The 15,862-nt window shown below is 42.1% G+C and overlaps 1 protein-coding gene across 2 annotated transcripts; it reads left to right on the top strand.

Annotated features, from left to right (window-relative positions):
* The first annotated feature begins 11,835 nt into the window (after positions 1-11,835).
* Positions 11,836-15,647, top strand: MED10 (mediator complex subunit 10). 2 transcript variants are annotated; one of them, XM_072328549.1, is made up of 5 exons: positions 11,836-12,006; positions 12,145-12,228; positions 13,099-13,201; positions 13,778-13,847; positions 14,821-15,647. In XM_072328549.1, the coding sequence occupies exons 1-4, from the start codon at positions 11,846-11,848 to the stop codon at positions 13,826-13,828; spliced, it is 399 nt and encodes a 132-aa protein (XP_072184650.1). In that variant the 5' UTR covers positions 11,836-11,845; the 3' UTR covers positions 13,829-13,847; positions 14,821-15,647. The 2 variants fall into 2 exon arrangements, with proteins under 2 accessions (XP_072184650.1, XP_072184649.1); XM_072328548.1 differs by lacking the exon at positions 13,778-13,847 and having other exon boundaries at positions 11,837-12,006.
* Positions 15,648-15,862: the final 215 nt, after the last annotated feature.

Genomic DNA, 15,862 nt, shown 5'->3' with positions numbered 1-15,862 from the left:
GTGCAGGAGGAGGGCAGGAGGACGTGGCTGTTCCTTCTGCCTGCAGCCAGAATGAGCACAGTGGTGCGGTGAGACAGGTCAGGGTAGAATGGATCAGGACAGTCCTGGTGGGCAGCTGTGCAGGACAGGGCGCTCAGCAGCCATCCCTGTTCAAGCATCTCGTGCCAGTCGAGACTGTGGGGCACATATGTCGAGCTGAAGCAGCATGCCAATTAGCAACTGGAGGGAACCTTTGTGTTGGCTTCATTAATGTTTCAGACTGAAAGGTCACCGTGTGGTGTTCTGTGATAGTTGGCAGTAGGAGTTGCGGTCATCAATTTAACATGATGAAGGTTATTTACCTTTCTCATGTGACTGCTGAGTTATCTGCCCGGTGGTCTGCAAAGGGAGACCTGAGCCAAGCAGTAGCTCTGTGGCTCGATGCCACTGAGTTGTAAAGCAGCACAAGATGGATGGTGGAGGCGATGAGAAAGCTGTTGGGTTGGTGTGGAGGGTGCGATAGGTATGCCCTGACAAATGGGGCTGTGCTGTGACAGAGAGCTGCTTTGACATCTGGTTCAGGCTGTGCCTTGCTGCCTATATGGTAAAAAAGCTGTTGTGATGTAGCAAGCTCTTCTTTTTCAGCCCTAGGCTTCCTCAGCGAGGGGATTAATTGGTTAGTCCAGGATGGAATATTGATGGCTGCAAGTCTAGGAAAACCAGCATGTCTTGAGGAAAACCAGAATGTCTTGAGGAAAACCAGAATGTCTTGAGGAAAATCAAGAATGAAACAGCTTGGCAGGGGGGATCCTCCTGTGTTGATTAGGTGGTCCTTATCCATATCATCAGTGGCTCAAGAAGACTCTTAACAGATTTTGGGCTGAGATCTCTGTGGAATCTTCATCAATTCTTACTCCATAGTCTCTTACACTGGGAGTGTACCAGGCCCAGCACTGCCAGCTGAGCAAGAGAAGAAGCTGTCCTGCTCTGCTCTGCGCTGATGCATTCTCACCTTGAGTTTGGGTGCCACAATGTAAGAAGGGCATAAAACTATTGAAGAATGTTCAAAGGAGGGCCACAAAGATGGTGAAGGGTCTGAGGGCAAGGCATATTGAGGAGTAGCTGAGGTCTGTTGGTTTGCTCAGCCCAGAGCAGAGGAGCTGAGGGGAGGCCTCCTGGTGGCTGCAGCTCCACACAGGGAGAGGAGGGCAGAGCTGAGCTCTGCTCTGTGTGACAGCGACAGGGCCCGAGGGAACGGCATGGAGCTGTGCCAGGGGAGGGGCAGCTGGGATTAGGGAAAGGGTCTGCACCAGAGGGCAGTGGGCATGAAATAGACTCCTCATGGCAACAGGCATGGCCCCAAGCCACCGGAGTTCAAGGACTGTTAGGACAATGCTGTCAGACATAGGGTTTGAGCTTTGTGTGGTTCTTTGTGGAGCCACAATGATGCTTGTAAGTCCACTCCAACTCAGGATGTTCAATAATTGTTCTCTTGATTCCAACCTCTACAATTCTGAGATTCTATGTGATTTGATGATTTTATCTGTTAACCATATTCATTGTCATACTTTCTTATTAGTTTCCCAAGTGTAGAAGTCAAACTGAACTTCTCTGCAGCCCCCAACACTGTCCTTTTTATTTTTTGGAGCAGAACTAGCATAGAATCATAGAAGCACAAGGTTGGATAGGACCTACAAGATCATCTAGTCCAACCATCCTCCCATTACCACAAGCTACTAAACCAGATCTTGTAGCTCCTCATCCAGAAACCTCTTGAACACTGCCAGGGACAGCAACTCCACCACCTCCCTGGGCAGCCATTCCACTGCCTGCCCACTCTCTGAGAGAAAAAGCTTTTCCTTATGTCTACTCTAAACCTCCTCTGGTACAACTTGTGGCCATTTCCTCGGGTCCTGTTTGTTGGCTGGGAGAAGAGGCCAAACTCCTCCTCATCGCAACCTCCCTTTACAAAGTTGTAGAGTGCAATGAGGTCTCCCCTGAGCCTCCTCTTCTCCAGACTAGTTGCCTCTCTCATGCTATACAAAATGGATTAACATCTGGCAGATATGTCATTTGTATCTTTACCTGGAGTTGATTTCAAGCCAAGCCATTGTGCATTGATTAGTGAAACTAGACAGCGTTCAAAGCTCACATCTAGCAGCAGCCCTCAGCCTCACATGGTGCACACTGGTGCTGCTGAAGGACATCTCAGGCTCTTTTAGAGTGTTTACAGGAACAAAATGCACACTGTCTTAGGAGAATTAGAAGATCTGGTCTTATTTAGTATAGACCAGAAAGGACTGAATGGGGGTGTGACACTGTATAAGTGTATTTGAGAAGTAAATGTCAGAGGGGGATATTGACTTTATCACATGATCAAATGGCTGCACCGTGAGTAATCCTGAATACATTTGGACTGGAAATCTAAAGGCTTTCAGCTATCTGATGACTGAAAGACTTGAATACTCTCCCAAGTATTGGAAGCAGTAGCTTTTGCTCCTGTAGGATAGAACCTGAGAAGCCTACAGACATAACTATAACAGAATAGGTTAAGAGAATGCTCAGAGATAGAAAATGAGGCTTATATTATGAGTCCCTTGGCATCTGATGCACCAGCTTCTCCAAGTGGGTGAGAAAAGAGGTTAGATCACTGTTGATTCACATTTTACTAACAATAAATTCCATGCCTCAGGGCTTCCAACGGAGTTGGAAAGTGTATATGTGTGTGTGTGTGTGTGTCTCTCTATATATATCCATTTTTTGTCTTCTACTAGTCTTTTCAAGTTCTTCTGCAGATCTGCAGACAGATTGTTATAGGTGGCATTACAATCTTAAGACTTGCATACTCTGCTAATATCCTCAGGATTAAGCCAGCTTCTAGATCTTTTAGAGTTATTTACCTAGACCACCTTAGCAGGTGCCAATGATTTCCTTTACAGCATGGAACATGGTCTCCTTTTCAGAACCAACTGAAGTTTTATTTATCAAATTCTTTGCAAATCTGAAAACACTTAAACACGTTTTTTTGCAAGCTATTTATTCATCTCTTCTTTTATGATTCTATGATTCTTCCTCTGCATGACTGAGTTACGTCAGCAAGCACCTTTGAATATTTATCTGCCTTTCATCCTCTAAAGTGACAATGTCTGATACTGATGATGATGATGCTTCTTTGACTCCAGTCAATCCTCTGTGTTTCCTGAAGTAAAACCACGTTCTCTCATCTTCCTCGTTACAGCATACAACCATAAGGAAGGTCAATTGGAAAGCATTTATGGGTAATGAACTATTCCTCTTTATTTCCAAAGGGCTTAGAAAATGCTTCGTTCAGCACTGTCATCATGCTTTAGCTTCATGTTTCACAGAGTGCCAATTATAACTCCCAAGCTACTCTGCAAAAAAAGTTCAGAGGGGGTGAGAAAGGATTAGAAAAGCTTTACGAAATAGTTAGGTTGAAAGATTACTGGCAATGACTCAATTCCTCAAAAGTGAGAAGCGTGTATTTACATAGCCTGTCATTTACCGTCCCAGGGATCTGTGATCAGGTCATCACATGCTGATCCTGGAGAAGCTGCTGCTGCCACTAGCTGGTAGGTCACTGGTCCTTGGCTGGAGAGATGTCCCAGGAAGACAGACCATGAAGAAGCCAACATCTACAGAAAGTCAAAGAGATGTTGCTTTTGTCCCACTTATGGTGTTGGTGCAGATGAGTGGTTCTTTTCCTGCCCAGCCCATATGCCTAAAGATGCACACAGAGATCCTGGATTATCAGAAACTGTGTACACTGTTGCAAACTGGCTACTGGGATTGTCATTAGCAAACCAAGGGGTGGAGACCTCTCTGTTAGATTTAGCAACAATACATGTTTTGTCTTCCAACTTCCTCAGCAGGAGAACAGAAGCAGTAAATTTGTGCTGGAGTTCTGGAAGCATTCATATTTACTAGCTGGAAAGAGGTCTCCTGAGAGCAGGGTGTATACTTCCCTTCTTGCCATACAGCTGTAGCCACAGAGTTGGATGGTGGGTTAAAGTGAACCTTCATCTACACGTACCCATTCCTACCAGTCTTGACACAGGAATCAGAATTTTTTGAATCTGAGCCAATGGTGGCATTTGTTTAGAAATCCAAAAGCATGAAAGCATGTGAAAAGCAGAAAAGGCTTTATCCAGGTTTCTAGGTAAGAAATGTGGATTAAAATAAATGTCTTGTAAGTTTGGGCCAAGGCCTTGTCCAAACCTGTGACACCTGGCCTAGGAGACTGTTAATTTTGCCACTGTGGTTCTGGTGACAGAGAGAAGACAGCAGAAGGGCTGATGTCAAACCCATGGCAGCAGGGCTTTCAGCAGGCAGGGGACCAAACAGTTAGATGGTCTCAAGCAGAGCTCATAGCTTCCTTTCAAAAGTGTCCATGGAGAGAACTGAGGAAGATGTGAATTCCACAGGGAAGACCATGGTGGGCTGTTACCCATACTGAACTTTCCTGCCAGCACCTCCATCTTTAGTCTATCTAAGAGCGTGTGCTACTGAAGTTGCCATCCTGTAAAATGAAGAACACTGAGTACACCTGCAAATGGTGTTTTTATAAGATGATGCTGAAGATGCACACAGTATGGCCTGAGGCGGGGCTTGTAGAGACATGCAGGGTCACGAAGCCTGTTGGAGTAAGGGTTGGACTAACAAGCTGAGCAAGGCAAGTCTGACACAACCTCATCCATATGTTTTGTAAGAAGAGGGCCCTGGAGCAATCCCTTATGCCAGATTTGACCTGGCATTCATCTCACATGAAGTGAGCCAGATCACTCTGAAATCAGTTCTGGGAGCAACTCGGCAGAGTAGGTGATCTGCTTCCAGGGACACTCCCAAGAAGACTTTTATTTGGCAATAGTACTGGTAGGGCTCCCCAAAGAACCTGTTCTGGTGCAACTTAATGGTTGTGTTGATGATCTGGAGGTAAATATAAAATTGCATACAAAGGAAAGAGCTCATAGAAAGGCTGGTGAAGCAACAAAGGCAGCCTAAATTGAATAGTTGGGTTTGTGAAATAAATGTATTTTAACACACATAATTCACAAAGTCCTATGAGCAAACTGTGCTAGTTTATTTAACTGGAGAATATATTTACTATAGTGGCAATCAGGAAAGGAAATTAGGATTCATAACGTATCAGCAGATCAGCCCAAACTCCCAGCGGAGTCTTACAGCAAAGAGGTTTTGCAGTCCTGCAATATATTAACAGGAAAGGAGTGAGCAGCACAAGGCACGGGAGAACGGGGATCCACATCTCTGCAGAGACCGATACCAGATTTCAAGGCGCAGATCATCTTCCCTCTTCTGATGATACTGAAAAATTGGAAACACTGCAGAAAAAGCTGAAAGCGATCCAAGAAAATTATGTAAAGAGTTCAATTTGTTTAATTTATCACACAGAGAACTGAAAAAAAAACCTGATTAAATTATCTGATTAAAGCATGGAATACTCAGAACAAACTAACTGGATAATAAAGCATTTCTTCATTGACTAGAAAAAGATGTGGAAAGAATAGATACCTATGAGTCTCATTCGGACAACTTCTGAATGACAACTGAGTAAAACCCATTTTAAAGCTGGACGCTGGACATAACCTTCCTAGAGATGCAGGCAGATTGTAAAGAGAGTGAAATACGAATGCACATGAGTGTGGAGAATGACTTTAAAATTGGAGAGTTATTGAATCCTCTGAAAAATAAATAAATTGCAAGAGTCTTTAGTTCAGTGCTTTTGGGGAAGGACCTTTACATCTGCTGTGTGACCTTGCTGACCAAACATGACAAGGTACACCAGAGAGTCGAGTGGCTGTAACTGTGTCCAGGACATCCACACAACAGCACAGGGGGAAGAAGCTACATTTGCAAACCTTTTGCTCCATTGTATTTTGGAGCTGCCCAAAGCCTGCTGCTGCCCACTGCTCCCAACTAATATACTGTGATGGTTTGAAGCTGAGCAGTTCTGAAAGAGCATGGAAGACTTGATGGTCCAAGTCTGAACTGGAGGCAACTTCTGAGCTGTTTTGGTGTTCATGAGAGCCTTCATTTTTTATCCAGATGAGTCCTGTAGTGCTTGCTGATTCCAGCCTCTCCTGCATGAAATCCAATCAGGCCCCATGACTACTTCCAGTATGAAGCTAATGGCATCAGTAGTTCCAAACTGGATGCAACAGTGGCTCTGGACATTGTAGTGGAAATACGATTTAAATATTTTTAACCACAGGATAAAATTGTAAATGTTAAGTATTTTTTCTGATTTCATAAGATTTATTTCATTATGAACTCAAATGAGCATTACTTCTTTTTTCTTTTTTTCTTTTTCTTTTTTTTCCCTTTTTTTCTCATGCACCATGAATTACAGCACTTAGAAGAACTAAAAGTGTTGGGGCACAAACACAGATACACGTGCATTCACTCTGTTTAACACTTACAAAAGTCCCCGCTTAGCTTTCTTTGGTCCGAACCAACAAGCGCTTTTCCAGAAGTGCTTTCAGTCACATCTGAGGAGCTAGAAAGTAGATAAGGTCACTGCATACCAGCTGGACTCCAGATCTACTAGATTTGGAAGAGCAAAATTACTGCACGAACAAACTCCTGATCCTGCCACTTCTTTAATAAATAAATATGGATTGTTTCAGTAAGAACTGGATCAAGCCATGATGCTTAAATGCACCATCCCACTAGTTCGTGGTAAGGGATGTACTGTTACAAGTAATTAATGAGCAGGTTATCTGCATGGAAACTATCATTACACCTCTTATTCAGCCGAATAATGGGATTACTCTGGGAAAATTGTTTATTTTGTCACTTTATTTTTTACAGTAAGATAAGAAAATACAGCATGCTTTGGAATGAGTCCAAAACCATCTCAGATGTAAATACCATCAACTGGATATATCAAGAACAATAAAACAGTATTCTCTGTGTTGCACACATCCATCTTTACTGCTTCTCTCTTGCTTATCACCTGTTGCAGTCAAAACGAGGCAGGGTAGATGGCTTATAAAAAATGGATTTTTAGGTAGCTGATGCCCCCAGTTAATTACATAAAATTTCAACATACATTTCTAGGTCTGTGGAGGCAGAATGAGAAAGGAATCCATGAATTACATACATTCATGTAGAAGAAAATAGGAGCAAAGTGAAAAAGAAAGTGGAAAGACTGAAGGAGAGAAAAAGATCCATAACTGGAACAAGTATTCTGTATTTACTTCATTTACTAAATCTGTTTTATTGGCCAGTGGCAGGAAATTGGAGCTAGGAGGAGAATCACAGTTCCAGAGATGGACAAAAAGATGAAGAATCAGTGTCTTCTTATATTTCTGAGAAGAAAAAATGGTGACAATATCTGTATTTAAACACTCCATTGTGCCACATTGCACTAGAAAGATCATTTGCATGGAGTATATAATCATACATGAAAATGGTGAATAGTTTGTTTTTCAGACCCGGCACCTAAAAAAAACAGTTTCAAATCAACCTTGTTATGCTCTGCTTTGTAAGAAACCACCATGCAGTCTGCCCACATCCTACACAGCACGTCATTCTTAGAAAGTTCCAACAGATGGGACAGCTAACAGTAATGACACAGATTTAGATAAAGGCTCAGCAGTAATCGGAAGCGAATGCTGAAGAGTGAGGACATGACAAATATGGATGAGAACACTCCTGAATGCTGTCTTGGACTTGGAATGCCTTCAGTTCAGGGGATTTCCTAAGCCAGACATAATTTATCTACCACTCTTCCAACACAATCTACCAAGCATTTGTCCCATTTCCATTTCACACCACTCAAGCTTTTGCTGTCTGTAGCATCAATTAGGAAGTAATTCTCCAAGGCTGCTAAACTTTGCATGACAAAAATCACTTGTGGTTGTTTATTCTTTTGTGTGTGTGTGCTTCTGTTGGCTTCACTGGGTCTTGGTCCTTGTGCTGAAAGACAGTTTTCCTTCCATACCACTCATGACAGTATAGATAGAGCAAAACCTCTGCTGCAGACGTCTTCATTGGGCTCTCACTCAAGCTGACAAGTCTCTGCCTATTCAGTTTTCTAGTACTGAAACCATTTCATATTTACCATTCATACTGCCATTTCATCTTGGCAGCCCTTCTCTGGCTTTTTCCCAAGTCTACTCCTGGGAACCAGAACTGCACACAGTATTCAAGGTTGGGGTGAACTGTGAATTTATGCAGTGTCATAATGACATTTTCTACTTTGTCTTCAAATCCCTAACAATTCCTCTCTGCAGGACTTCTGGTCATGGCTGAGCTCTGAGCTGATATTCTCACAGAACTTTCTTTTGCTGTCCCAGAGTGTTGATCTTGTTTGGAGCAAGAGGCCATCAGCCATGAGTCACCATCAAGTCATGAGTTTACATTTTGTTTTTGTTTGCTCTGTGTGTCATTTTACCTTAACTATATGCATTTCTTTGCACATTTTTTTTTTGCTTGGTTACCAAGCCTCTTCAGGTCCTTTGACGCTTAACTACAACCTGTACTCATCTTTACTCCCCAGACTGACCTTCTCATAAGCCAATTCTCTCATTCCACTGTTTGATTTCTCTTCTGGGTCACCTCCGAGCATGTCAAACGGCACAGATTTCAGCACAGATCCCTTTAGAATTCTTTTGGGAATCACTCACCCGTGAAAGAATTTAATATTTGCTCCTACTCCATGATTCCTATTTGGCAATTAGTTCTTCATTCACGCCGGGATTTCTCCTTTTATGCCATTGTTTTAGTTCCTCAGAAGAGTTTTGTTAAGGAATTTGCCAAAAGCCAATGGGAAATTCAAGTAGACTGTATCAATCAGAGCTCCCTTATCCACATGCTTGCCGACCCCTTGAAAAAATTCATTAGAAGTTTACAAAATCAGATTTTCTGTTACATAACCCGTGTTACTCTTCCCAAATGGGTCACGCTGATCTACATGGCCTCTCATTCTATCCTTTATTACAAATTCTACTTAACTGCCCAGTACAGATGTCTGGCTTACAAGCCAGTAATTTCCTGCTCTCTCCATGGAGATAAAGGTAGGTCTGCAATATGATTACTTAAATGATGAACCATGCAATTTTCTTTCTAAATCTTTCTGTCTCTATATCTTCTGATTCATTGATTATGTGTCAGCCTATCTGTCCATCCATCTTCTGTCTATCTATGCCTCTCATTGGAACACAAGCTTCTGTTTTGCCTTTTTTCCCCCCTCAAATAGGAAAACACTCTCCAAGTTGTAGGTAGCAAAGAATTTAATAACTGGCTGTATATTTATGACTATTTTTAATCTTAAATCACTGTGCACATGTTTATCTAACAATATTCACTAATCTCGAATAAGCAGCCTAGTTAGTATAGATTTAATATGAAATGGATATCCCTACATTTGATGGTCAACTTCTATTATTTCTTCCACTCGGATATTTTAACTGAGTTATAGTGGGTAATGGGCACAGAGCAGACTTCACTCATCACAAGAAACTAAGTCATGTTTCTTTAGCTCCACAAAGAGAGGGGAGAGGAGGCTTTAGCAGTATCTCAAAGATTATTCCTGTTACTGGATTTAAAGCATGTTAGGCTGCTCCATACGTCTAGTGAATGTGTTTGAAGCATCTTTTCCCTTAAGCAAAGACGCATATGATGTTTGAATCCCAGCTTCTTGTGCCTGTGGAGCCACATCTGACACAACTAAATACATTTAGATTGTTCTTTCCAAATTCTCTCTCCTTTTTTTCCTCATATTCAGATTTAATCTGAAGTACACCATGTTGGAATTTCTCCCCTTCCAAATAGTAGAAAAAAACACTCTGCTTCTCAAAGCAAGATTTCTCATGCAATCATTGCAAAGTACTCATGTTAAAATCTCCTAATTCTGGAACTTTTGTTCTCCGGAGAGCATTCTGCCTGCTATTAAGCAGAACGGCCAGCAGCTGGTGATCAATAGGCAATGGATTTATTTATCATATGGTTACAATACTTGACAGGGACAAGAACTGACTGATTGCTTTTTGCAGCCTTGGATTGCTTTTACAATTTAGCATTTGCACAGTGCCAAATTTTCCTTAATATTTAGTGCTGTTTGCAATCACTCACTTTTCAATTTTGTGTCAGCATACTTAAAATTATGAGCTCTGGAACAGTGCTTTGATTTTAGAGAGGACGCAGCTTTATGCTGCTTAACTGGCACAGTAACCGAGCAAAGAACTGGCCATTTTTTGGTGTTTTCACTGATAGGATGTAAGGAAGAAAAAAATATAGCTAATAAAAGTCAATGAATTAGGTACTGCTCATTTTGATGGTTCTCGCTGTCAAACAGAAATGGCTGCATGTTATAACTACGAATATCTAAAATACATTCTATTTATTGACTAAATATCATATCCATATTAGTTCTTAATCCAAATATCCATTCAAATAGCACAGTGAATCAAAGCATGAGATTCTTATCTGCTGTAACCTGACAGCAAACTCCACTTAACTCAGCGGTAGCGTGGCAGGCACAAAGGGCTGACTTTTGATTCTAATTGACATTACTTCTCAGATTCAGGTGAAAACAGGCATACTGGAAATAAGCTATTGATAAAACATACTGTTAGTGTGAAGTGCCAGGGGAATTCAGACATGTCAAATAATCTTCCTGCAAGGAAAATGATAGCTGGTACTTTTAATAGGATATTTTGTCATTCTCCAGTTAAACTCATTGTGTTTTTTATTGTCAGGTGGACTGCTCTGTTACTTCTATTTCTTACACAGTTTAAAGAAACAAATAACTTGGAGTTCTTATACAGATGGGGAAGATAACAAGCCCTTCTCGGTTAATCAGCCAATGGCTCCTCCATTGCTTTTCATGTGTTACATGAAACCTTTTCTTTCCACTGCTCAAGGAATGCTTAATTTCCACACAAAGCAGGGTATCCAGAGGAACTGAAAGACCCCAGCACCACGATGACTGTAAAACCATGGTGAGAGCAGATTTGGATTTCAGTTTTGTAGCAATGGACAGGGCTGTATTTTGGAAGCTGGGGAGAAAGGCTCTTCGAGGTTCTGATGCAGCTGTCACATCAGGGAGGCTGCAGCAGAAGAGACTGAGCAGGGAGCTTCCAGCCTGACCCCTTCTGAGGAGGTGCTGGCAACTTCATCATGATGTGTGCATCCCACCCTGCTATGCAGTCCTAAAAGAATAGCAAACAAAGCAATGCTAAGGGCTGCGGAATGATCCGTATTGCCAAACTGCAATTATCTGATGTTTATAAGAGGTGCTAAATATAATTTAGTATTGATTTACCTCGGGGGTAAATAATACTTCTCATTATTTGCAGTTGCGTATTTGATAAATCCGCAGAGCCCAAAGCAAACAGTGACTCGTGCAAATTAACTTTTATAGATCTTATTTTTGTTCAGAACTCATTTTCCATCGGCTTTGAAGCCGGAGAGCAGAGGGCTCTTATGTTTCACAAAGGGGCAGCACCATTAAGGTGTTCCTCTGCAACGCAGCATAGGAAACCTGCTTTAGCAGGCCTCGATGATCTCCAGAAGTACCTATAAATCCCTACGAGCCTGTGATTCTGTGTACAGGGGCCAAGGCAGTGTGTTGACAAGCACGGGGCTCCAGGGCAGGCAAGCACGGAGCTTAATTACATGGTTAATTGGAAATGGAGCAGGAACCCCGCACTGCCCGTGATTTCGTATATCGTGAACAAACAAAGCGCGCAGCGCGTCCACCACAGCAACACCAGAGCGACGCGCGGTACCGAGGGGGCGTGGCCTACGACGAAGGGGGCGTGGCCTGAAGCAAGGGGCGTGGCCTGCATGCATTTCCTCCCTCTCACCCAGCCACCTCCCGCGCATGCGCCGTGGCCCGGAAGCTGCGCGGGCCGCTATGGCGATGGCGGAGAAGTTCGACTCGCTGGAGGAGCACCTGGAGAAGTTCGTAGAGAACATCCGACAGCTCGGCATCATCGTTAGCGACTTCCAGCCCAGCAGCCAGGCCGGCCTCAACCAGAAACTGTGAGCCGCTCCTTGCGTTCGCGGCGTCCGTTGGCTGCGAGAGCGGGGCCGGGCCGGGGTTGAGGTGCCGCCGGGTGCGGTGACGGGGAGCGACGAGCGCCCGCTTTGCCGCTAAGCAGGTCCGTTTTCTTCCTGCAGGAATTTCATGGTGACGGGCCTACAGGACATCGACAAGTGCCGGCAGCAGCTTCACGACATCAGCGTGCCCTTGGAAGTGTTCGAGTGAGTGGCTTCGCCTATACTGGAGCTGTGTGTCTCCTGAGTTACCGCCGCCGTGCGAGCTGGCAGGGAGCGCTTCCTGCTTGTGGGAGGGTGGAGGGGTGGCAGGAAGGGGAAGGGAGAGCTCTGGGCAACAGCGTTCATATGAAGGCGTGAGCTAACGTAGCTGTTCTATTGGAAGTCCAGGTGTTGTTTTGCTATGATCCAGCGTGTGACTGCCAGTATTAGGCTTTCTCAATTGGACTTTCATTATGAATCTACCATAATATCCTAAATCTTAAACTTTCTTCCATTGTTTCATGCGTACTTCTTTGTCAGGCTCTGCACTGTCAGGCTGCCATCTGTCACAAGGCAACAAAATGGAACGGGGTATTGGTGGGAAGGCTCAGCCTTTACTGCCACACCACTTGCATCCTCCTCTGAACTCATGTGCCAACACAGTATAATAAGAGGCATTACTTTTGGAGCAGCTCTTGCATATACACTCTTTCTCATCCTTGAATCACTGGGTGTCTTATTCCTGTGTGCTGACTGCCTGCCACTTATTAACAAAGCTGTTAATGCCCTTTTAGTTGCTTGGAAGGGAACCGCCTCTCCCTTTGCTTGTACTTCATGTCTGTGAGGAGATGGATGGTAACACTGTTGTTTGTTTCAATATATTTTTCAGAACTATAGGCTCTCTACAAACAAACATTTACTACTATGTAGTGTGACAGCTGCTTCCTGGAGTTGTATTTTGAAAGTAACTAATCTAAACTCTGGTATAGTATCAAAAAACAATATCAAGAAAGAGAGGAGAATGAATAATTCAGTTCCTCAGGGAACTTTCTAGTGCTAATGATAGCACCTAAGTCATTACTTTTGCATTTTCAGGTACATAGATCAAGGTCGCAACCCTCAGCTTTACACTAAGGAATGCCTGGAGAGAGCTTTGGCTAAGAATGAGCAAGTAAAAGGAAAAATTGACACAATGAAGGTAAAACCAGAAAATCCTAATGTCATAATGCATCTGAACAGTTATTTTCTGTACATGTGTGTGGTTTTGCTTGCACAGTTAATCAATTTTTCCTGTTGAGTGGTTGGCTTTAGGGATTGCTCTGCATCCCTATACCTTAGCAGGAATGCCATTACAACCTGTTCTGGAAAGCAAATCTGTAATTGACTCCATAACTGGTGGTACCGATGTTGCTATGTCTTATTTTTGACTATGGATGTGTATTACAGATCTCTTCGCTGTTTGTGCTTTGACTACCGTAGAGTACTTCATGCTCACAGTGATTTGTGTAAATCTAGACATAGGCAAAGCAGAGGAGGGGGTATTTGTACTGTCTTGATTAGATCTTAGGCTAATAAAATGGCAAAAATGCTATATAAGCTCAAATTAATTCTTACTGAATGACTTTAAACATATGCTAGTATTTAGGGTTTTCTGAACTTGTACTTGTAGAACAGCATACCAGAATGCTTAGGTTATTAGTGGTTAACTACTGCTGAAAGATAGAATCAGAAAAGAAGCGTACTGTGGCTGAAAGGGTTATTATTTGTGTTTCAGAACATCCTTAGGCTGAATTCTGAAATGATGGGGGATGGGAGTTCGTGCTGAAGGATATATGTTCACCTGTGTATGTTTTAAGCATTTATTTATTTTTTTCTTGATGTAAAGCTCGTTGCTCATAAAAGTTGTAGGAAGAATTATTAAACTGTAAAGCAGGTGCCAGTTCTTGGAGGTGGAGCTATTTACATACCAAATTGAATGGACACGTCCTTTATCAGCTTTACATTCACAAAGCCATCTAAACAAGACGTGTTTACAATTAAGGATGTATGGACTGAAGTGCAGTGCATCCAGTCCATGAAATATTGACTGTTTATGGTTAGTTTTTAGGTATCTTAGTTAAGCTGGACAGATTTAATTCTCATCTGTCTTCCTGTTTGTTCTGGGCCATCTTGGATTTGGTAATGGGGGCAGGGGAAGAGGACCATATGCTTGTCATGAATTTCAGTAATGTCACTTATTGTCTAATTCCTGCATTTTCTTGCCTTGTAAAGGGGAATAAACACTTTCTTTCCATGCTAGGAGATAAGAAAGTAATTGCAGTAGCAATAGTTTTAAATTGTCTCAGGAGTTTCATGGAAAGCATCAGAAAGGAAAGTGCTGATTTAAAAAAAAAAAATGAGGAGAAAATATTTTGAAACTTAAGCCTATGAGTCCAGAGTATTTTCATTTCCAATTGTGTTATAATTTGTAGATTTAATGTATATAATGTGTAGAAGAAGCTGCTTAGAGATGCAGAGGTGAGATCCTAGGCAGGTATCAACACGCAGGGATCTATCAGAGGTATAAGCATTCTAGTATTTTAGTTTGCTTGATACTCTGCCAGCAGACTTCATTTTAGTGTTTTATTGAATTTTGTGAATGCTGCTTGGTGTCTTTTCTAATACCATTGTCTTCAGTTGCTGAAATGTAGAACTGTTGTACAAAATATTTCTATTAATTGGGTAACATTACTTAAGAAAACCTAATAAATGACACAGTTGGTGTGCATGCATATGTATGTATATATGTGTACATATATATATATTTTTTCTTTCTAGAAGTTTAAAAGTCTGTTGATTCAAGAACTAACAAAGGTGTTCCCCGAAGACATGGCAAAGTACAAAGCTATTCGAGGCGAGGATCCTCCTCCTTAAGTAGACCTTTGATATCTCGCAATGCATCAATTCTATCAACTGACACCACTCTTAAGAAAAATATTGACTGAAGTAACAGGGTATCAAAAAGCTTTGTTAACAACTCTACTAAAAATGGCAGAGATAGGATGCAAAGGAGCTTGAGGATCACTCATGGTTCTGGAGTGAAGGTAATGCGTCTTTCTGAAGACTTTCACTCAAGGATTGCAGTTGAAACTTCTTGTGGTACCCTCTTCTTTCTGGAAGGATTTCAGAGATGTTTTGATAATTTGCAGGCAATTATATGGCATTTCCTACAGAGTGTGGTTTTGGAGCAAGAGATCACGGTGGTGGTTGTTTTGGTTTGGTTTTGGTTTTGGTTTTGCTTTCTAAGAAGCGTGATCCAGGATTATGGGTTTTTTGACAAATGTATTTATTCTACTTGATTATTTTCTATTTATGACTTTTTTTTATTACAATACAAACAATTGACTATTATAATCTTGTGAAATTCTGTTGAACAGGAGCCTGTCACAGGCTCCACTTTGCATGTGTTGTAATGAATTGCAGCCAAGAAAGCCTTGAGGTGTTTGTTGTGTTCTGTAGGCTGTGGTGCAGTTGGCTGATATTGAAAGGGAGCACGCTTGGGGATTAGCTCCTCAGCAATGTTGATATTTTGTGTATGTAGACCTTTGTTAAATGCTAATTGCTTTCTGTAAGCAGGTTGTAGAATAAAAAGTTTGTAATCATGATATTCTACTGTGTTTCTTTTGTATGCTGCTCTTGGGAGGATGGATTGAGAGCTGTGAAAAATGGCATATTCCTTGGTGTCAGTAATAGGAATGAAATCTGCATCAAAACTTGAAGATGATGTAAGCTTGGCATTTTGGCTTCTGTAGTTGGTCGTTGGGGTTCTTTGTTTACTTTGTTTCCTTGCATATTCTTTCCCATTACCGGGGGTGGAGGA

Source organism: Excalfactoria chinensis, chromosome 2, assembly GCF_039878825.1.
Source record: "Excalfactoria chinensis isolate bCotChi1 chromosome 2, bCotChi1.hap2, whole genome shotgun sequence".
NCBI classification, from domain to species: domain Eukaryota; kingdom Metazoa; phylum Chordata; class Aves; order Galliformes; family Phasianidae; genus Excalfactoria; species Excalfactoria chinensis.
This window is presented reverse-complemented; position numbering and strand designations above follow the sequence as displayed.

What these genes read in the sequence shown, in the direction of transcription:
- MED10 (XM_072328548.1), top strand. Translation starts at nt 11,846, where the DNA reads ATGCGCCGTGGCCCGGAAGCTGCGCGGGCCGCTATGGCGATGGCGGAG. An exon ending in GCCGGCCTCAACCAGAAACT is followed by an intron (nt 12,007 to 12,144) that starts GTGAGCCGCTCC and finishes TTCTTCCTGCAG; the next exon opens with GAATTTCATGGTGACGGGCC. An exon ending in GAAAAATTGACACAATGAAG is followed by an intron (nt 13,202 to 14,820) that starts GTAAAACCAGAA and finishes TTTTCTTTCTAG; the next exon opens with AAGTTTAAAAGTCTGTTGAT.